The sequence below is a fragment of the Limulus polyphemus genome, unplaced genomic scaffold (genome assembly GCF_000517525.1).
Source record: "Limulus polyphemus unplaced genomic scaffold, Limulus_polyphemus-2.1.2 Scaffold9089, whole genome shotgun sequence".
NCBI classification, from domain to species: domain Eukaryota; kingdom Metazoa; phylum Arthropoda; class Merostomata; order Xiphosura; family Limulidae; genus Limulus; species Limulus polyphemus.
Genome location: NW_013674699.1, coordinates 921 through 6,561, shown reverse-complemented (window position 1 = coordinate 6,561; position 5,641 = coordinate 921). Strand labels below are relative to the sequence as shown.

At 32.4% G+C, this 5,641-nt stretch overlaps 1 protein-coding gene across 1 annotated transcript in view; it reads left to right on the top strand.

Annotated features, from left to right (window-relative positions):
- The window catches only part of LOC106475743 (ras-specific guanine nucleotide-releasing factor 2-like), a gene marked incomplete at its 5' end in the record, with an annotated part of 24,174 nt that extends 19,757 nt beyond the window's left edge, over positions 1 to 4,417 (top strand). Inside the window, 6 exons of the mRNA XM_022379795.1 lie at positions 373 to 566; positions 1,651 to 1,834; positions 2,357 to 2,472; positions 3,391 to 3,500; positions 3,612 to 3,794; positions 4,316 to 4,417. Coding sequence (XP_022235503.1) covers positions 373 to 566; positions 1,651 to 1,834; positions 2,357 to 2,472; positions 3,391 to 3,500; positions 3,612 to 3,794; positions 4,316 to 4,417 — 889 coding nt within the window. The remainder of the gene's footprint in view (positions 1 to 372; positions 567 to 1,650; positions 1,835 to 2,356; positions 2,473 to 3,390; positions 3,501 to 3,611; positions 3,795 to 4,315) is intronic.
- Positions 4,418 to 5,641: the final 1,224 nt, after the last annotated feature.

The window sequence follows — 5,641 nt, the reverse complement described above, 5'->3', positions numbered from 1 at the left end:
GTAGTTTCTTCCTTGTGTTCCTGGCTATACCTCTGGAAGTTGTCTGACTGACTTATAGTTTCATCCTTGTGTTCCTGGCTATACCTCGGGAAGTTGTCTGATTGACTCATAGTTTCTTTCTTGTGTTCCTGGCCAAACTTCTATCTATTGTCTGATTGACTCATAGTTTCGTCCTTGTGTTCCTGACCATACTTATAGAAATTGTCTGATTGACTAGTAGCTTCTTCCTTATGTTATTGGTCATATTCACTAACTGCTGTTTCTTGAGTTATATATATTTTTAAATTATTTTTATGATAATCCTCTTACAACTTTATGTTTTGAAGATAAATCAACAAATTATGATTAATGAAATTGGTTAACTTTTTGCAGAAAAGCTGCCCCACAACACATTCCTGAACGAGCTCCACCAACCCGAACTCCCGAAGATACGCCTCCTCAAACTCCTCCTTCCACAACTTCTTCTCCAGTTCGTTTTCAGCTGGATAAACAACGGCAGATCCCACCCCCGGTTTTGTCCAGCCAATCAGCTCCAAATGTTATGACATATTTAAGAGTCAGGGGAGGTATGATTATTTTTAATATTAGAATATATTTATATTAGTATGTTGAGATATAGTTAGAGAGTAACATGAGTGAACAGACTTGCTCCACCAACAGACATAAACAAGAATAAAAAAAATTTATAACCATGTCTCGTAAGCAGAAAACCCACGGTAAAGGTGCAAAACCAAAATGTTAAAATATAAATAGATATTTTTATAAATGTAAATAAAATCACAACCCATATCTCCAGAATGTAACTTTATTAGCTCAATATTTCCCTATTACAGCTTTGTCAGGAACTATCGATATCCTACAAGTTCAATAATCCAGTTAAATTTAAATAGGTTGTGATTTTATTTACGTTTATAGAAACAGTTTGCCTTAACAAAGTTAAGAATAATAAAATAAATATTTTATTTCTCTGGAGATGTGGGATGTACTTTTTACAAGAATAAAAATGTTTTAAAGCAAGGAACTAGTGGCACCTGTTATATATTTAAGAAAAAAAAGGTGATATATTTACTGACCTAAAACCGTGGCCATCACTTAAAAGTTGATGTACTTAATTCTGTTGGAAACACTACAAAATAAAATATACCTATATGATCATACTTCTCTGGATCTAAATTATGTGATTCTGAAAGATTAGTTGTAAAACATTCTGGCAAAACTTATAAAAACATCTATAAAAAAGTAATCAGTACATTTTTTGAAAATTTTAGTTTTTGTTTTGAGAAATATTTGATTACTTTTATGCGAATTAAGTTTGTTTCGGGGTTTTTATTTAGCACAAATGGGGAATTGAACCTCATATTTAAGTATCGTAAGTAACGAGACCACCTGCTGATATAATGGAAGAAGATTTAGGCATGTATTTACCATCTTAAAAAAACTTTTATTTCATCATTGTTATAAGCCCTGAGGCTTACTGCTGAGCCTTTTGGGTGGGATGGGGCATATTGTATATTAACACACTAATCACCATTTTTTAAACAAAACTAACAGATGTGGTGGTTTATTTTATTTTTCATGTAGAAATATTGTAATTCATTTTGTAATTTTACATATTTACTTCAGATATTTAATTTTCTTTCAATATATTAGCGGTAGGGAAGCGAGGAAGCAGTGAAACTGAAAGTGGTAGCCCTTCAACTACTCCACGAAGTAGCTTTCAGACAGAATCAACCATACTCTCGACTCCAAGAAGCAGTTTCCAGTATCCAGACTCTCCACAACATAGCAGTAAAGCTGGTGTGGTGGTCACTTCATCCCGGGCTTCAACTCGCAGGTACGTCAAATTTTTGTTTATAGATAATAATTAGAAAATTCATAAACATATCTTTGGTACAACCATATGTTCCACTTTCTTCTTACAACCTCCCCCCTTCTTTTTTACAGATACACTCCAACATTTGCTAAATCTTTGTTACACACATATCTCACTGCGTATACATACAAATGATCTTGAACAGGTATTCCACCAAGTGCACAACATTCTGATTTCCATTTACCCCACTTACTGGTTTTTGTTATAATTTTTCTATGATTATTCAACCTTGTTCAAGTTAAAGTTTCTTATTTGTACTTTCACTTCACAACATCAGTTATTAAAAACTGGGGAATTTACTAACTAATTAAAGTAACTTCCTTCCTCCTAAGCGTAACTGTCTTGGCAATAAATACAATTTCTGTGTGATTTAATTCAGTAATAAACTTTGTATAGTTATGTTTATGTTAATTATTGCCATTAAGGAAATGTGCATTTCAGAGTTAATAAACAATGTGTCCACTCTGTACTGTGTTACTTTAGATCAAGCACTAGTTCGGCGGCGGCAGCTTTTGCTGCGGCCACAGCAGGCTCTAGTAATCCACCAGAACCACCGTCTCAACCCCAGTCACGAGCTGGTAGCCGTCTTCCCAGTGCAGGTCGGTGTGACTTCTTTTAACTCTCAGTAATGGACTAAATCTAAGGATTGCTGCAACTTTCGTGTTTATTAGACCCAAGACATAGTATAATATAAAACATGCTTTACTATTGATGGAATGTGAACTTTGGAATGATGCTTCATAATTATCGTATTGTAAGTCACATTGGTTGACTCTTTAACCAGTTATTAATGGATTTAAAGTCAATTTGATATTAGTAAATTCATTAAATGACATTTATACCTAAGTTTTCTGTGCGATATGTTTTTGTCTGGTCCATCTTGATCTGATACACGAATGGTATATAATATTTATCTTCTTTCAATAACATGTATATGAGTTCAGTAACTGTATTTACTCTGGAGTGACTGTTTTCATTTCTATCTTCTTCACGTGAAAAAATTGTTAATTTCCTAAACATTAAAGTCAATGTTTAAGAAAGATTTGGTGGCTTAAATAAATTAAAAATACCTGAAGGTGCAAAACATGGGGCTGTGGAGGTTTTCTAAACTAATTGTAATATTAAAAGTCAAAGTTTATATCAGGTTAGGCTTCTCTTAAAACATTGTGGGTTTAATATACAAATAATAAATACAATGTCTTTATTTATATGAAAGGCTTAGGTAACACACTTTCCATAATTGTGTGAATGTATTGTTGCTATATAAACCATAAGTACATCTTTTTTTAACACTTAAAACACTTCCATAAATATACAAACGTACTGTTGATATACAAACGACAAACACTTTCCATAATTGTGTGAATATACCATTTTTATGTAAACAATAAATAAAACATCTTTATTTACATGAAATGCCCAACATATTTCCCATATTTGTTTTAAAAACAATTTCTCTAAATCTTTATAAATCTAAGGAATTCAGAATGAAATTAATCTGTAATTATAACTGACAGCTGGAGCTGATTTGAAGATCCCTAAAGCCAAGCGAGAGTCTATGATTAGTACAGCTGCTACCATGAGAGTTTTGAATGTTCTTCGTCACTGGGTATCCAAACACTCCCAGGTACTGGCTCTTCTTCTGATTTATCTACTGTTATGGAGATTTTAGTTGGATATTTATGTGATATTTGCATTCCTCATTTTCTGGATAGTACAAACTAATATTTTCTTTTAGGATTTTGAAAATGATCCTAAGCTCCTGCAGTTGACAACTGATTTTCTAGAGGAACTGGTTCACAACACAAATTTGTTACCTGCCGAGCATAAGGCAGCAGCTCAGATATTACAGATGATTACCAAACAAGATCAAGACAAGACAACAAAAGTTGAACTGGATGTTCTGCTGTCACCACCTGTGGTAAGATGTGGTTCATGTGACATGATAAACTTCCCTTTATCGGGGAATTTATTAGCTACAGATATCCCCGTATTCTAAGTCAGAGAGGATAGAAACAAAGGTTGGCAATACTTAAGGTTAAGTACTAAACAACTTTGTTAATTTCACAGATATCCCCATATTCTAAGTCAGAGAGGAAAGAAACAACGGTTAGCAATACTTAAGGTTAAGTACTAAACAACTTTGTTAATTTCACAGATATCCCCGTATTCTAAGTCGGAGAGGAAAGAAACAAAGGTTGGCAATAGTTAAGGTTAAGTACTAAACAACTTTGTTAATTTCACAGATATCCCCGTATTCTAAGTCAGAGAGGATAGAAACAAAGGTTAGCATTATTTTGGGTTAAGCTAAACATCTTTTAGTTTTAAAAAGTGAAGTTTTCATCCTATAGTACTTTTGGAAATCATTCGTAAAGTGATAAAAATAAGGTGACCATGAATTTCAAAACCTTATCATTATTCTTTAAAATAAATTGTTTTCAGATTCCAAGTAAGGAAACTATAGAGACTTTATCAGCTCTGGAACTGGCTGAAGGAATGACTTTCTTGGATCACCAGATTTTTATCTCCATCAGGAGCGAGTAAGTAGAGTTGTTTAGTATAAGAAAAAAAGGAAATAAGATGAAAACTTTGGATTTCTATTTATTGTTTTGGTTCTGGTTACATAACCGTTTTTCAACGTGTACTACACCTTATAAACTAAACGGTCAGGTTAAATTTTCTATGGTTCAGGTAACTAACTTTGAACTGTTAATCAGCATCTGCCACTGCAAAGATTTTTCTTTGGTTCTTTAATTGACTGTCTCTTTTATAACATGCCCACAGTAGAAAGTGCAATAGTGTTCAATGGCATCGTGGCTCAAACCTTTGACCTCGTGATCTGTAGTACTGCCCAATTACCATTAACTTGAGCCACTCCAGGTACAAAAAGTATTTATCTTTGACTTTAGTTGCAGTCAATTCTGTATCATAAAACCTGAATAATTAATTGATATCTGATACAAATAATTTATGACTTTGAAAAAAGGGCTGTTATTGAACTGAAAACTTAGGCTTAACAAAGTTTTTATTCTTTTATCATTACCATTTTGTTTAAGTTGTGTTTATTGAAGCATAATATTTAGTTATTTTTTATTAAAGTTTTTTCCTTTCTTCCAGGTTAGAAAAATTAAAGCTCTCTTTGATATGACTCTAAAAATAATGATAACCTATTTTAATGAATGTCTTAATCATTTTATGAAACATGTTGTGTATAATACTCATGATGAGGTAACTAAAGATGACAATAATATTGCTATTATAAACCAAACTCATGTAATTAATCACTTTATTAAGAAAAATAAAAAATACAGCACTAAAAATATGACTAATTAGAGTAGTTGAGTGTTATGTAATGTACCAGTTGTACAAAAAATCCAGAGCTTATCATTACATAATGTACCAGTTGTACAAAAAATCCAGAGCTTATCATTACATAATGTACCAGTTGTATAAAAAATCCAGAGCTTATCATTACATAATGTACCAGTTGTACAAAAAATCCAGAGCTTATCATTACATAATGTACCAGTTGTACAAAAAATCCAGAGCTTATCATTACATAATGTACCAGTTGTACAAAAATCCAGAACGTATCATTACGTAATTTACCAGTTGTACAAAAATCCAGAACGTATCATTACGTAATGTACCAGTTGTACAAAAAATCCAGAACGTATCATTACGTAATTTACCAGTTGTACAAAAAATCCAGAACGTATCATTACGTAATGTACCAGTTGTACAAAAATCCAGAACGTATAATTACGT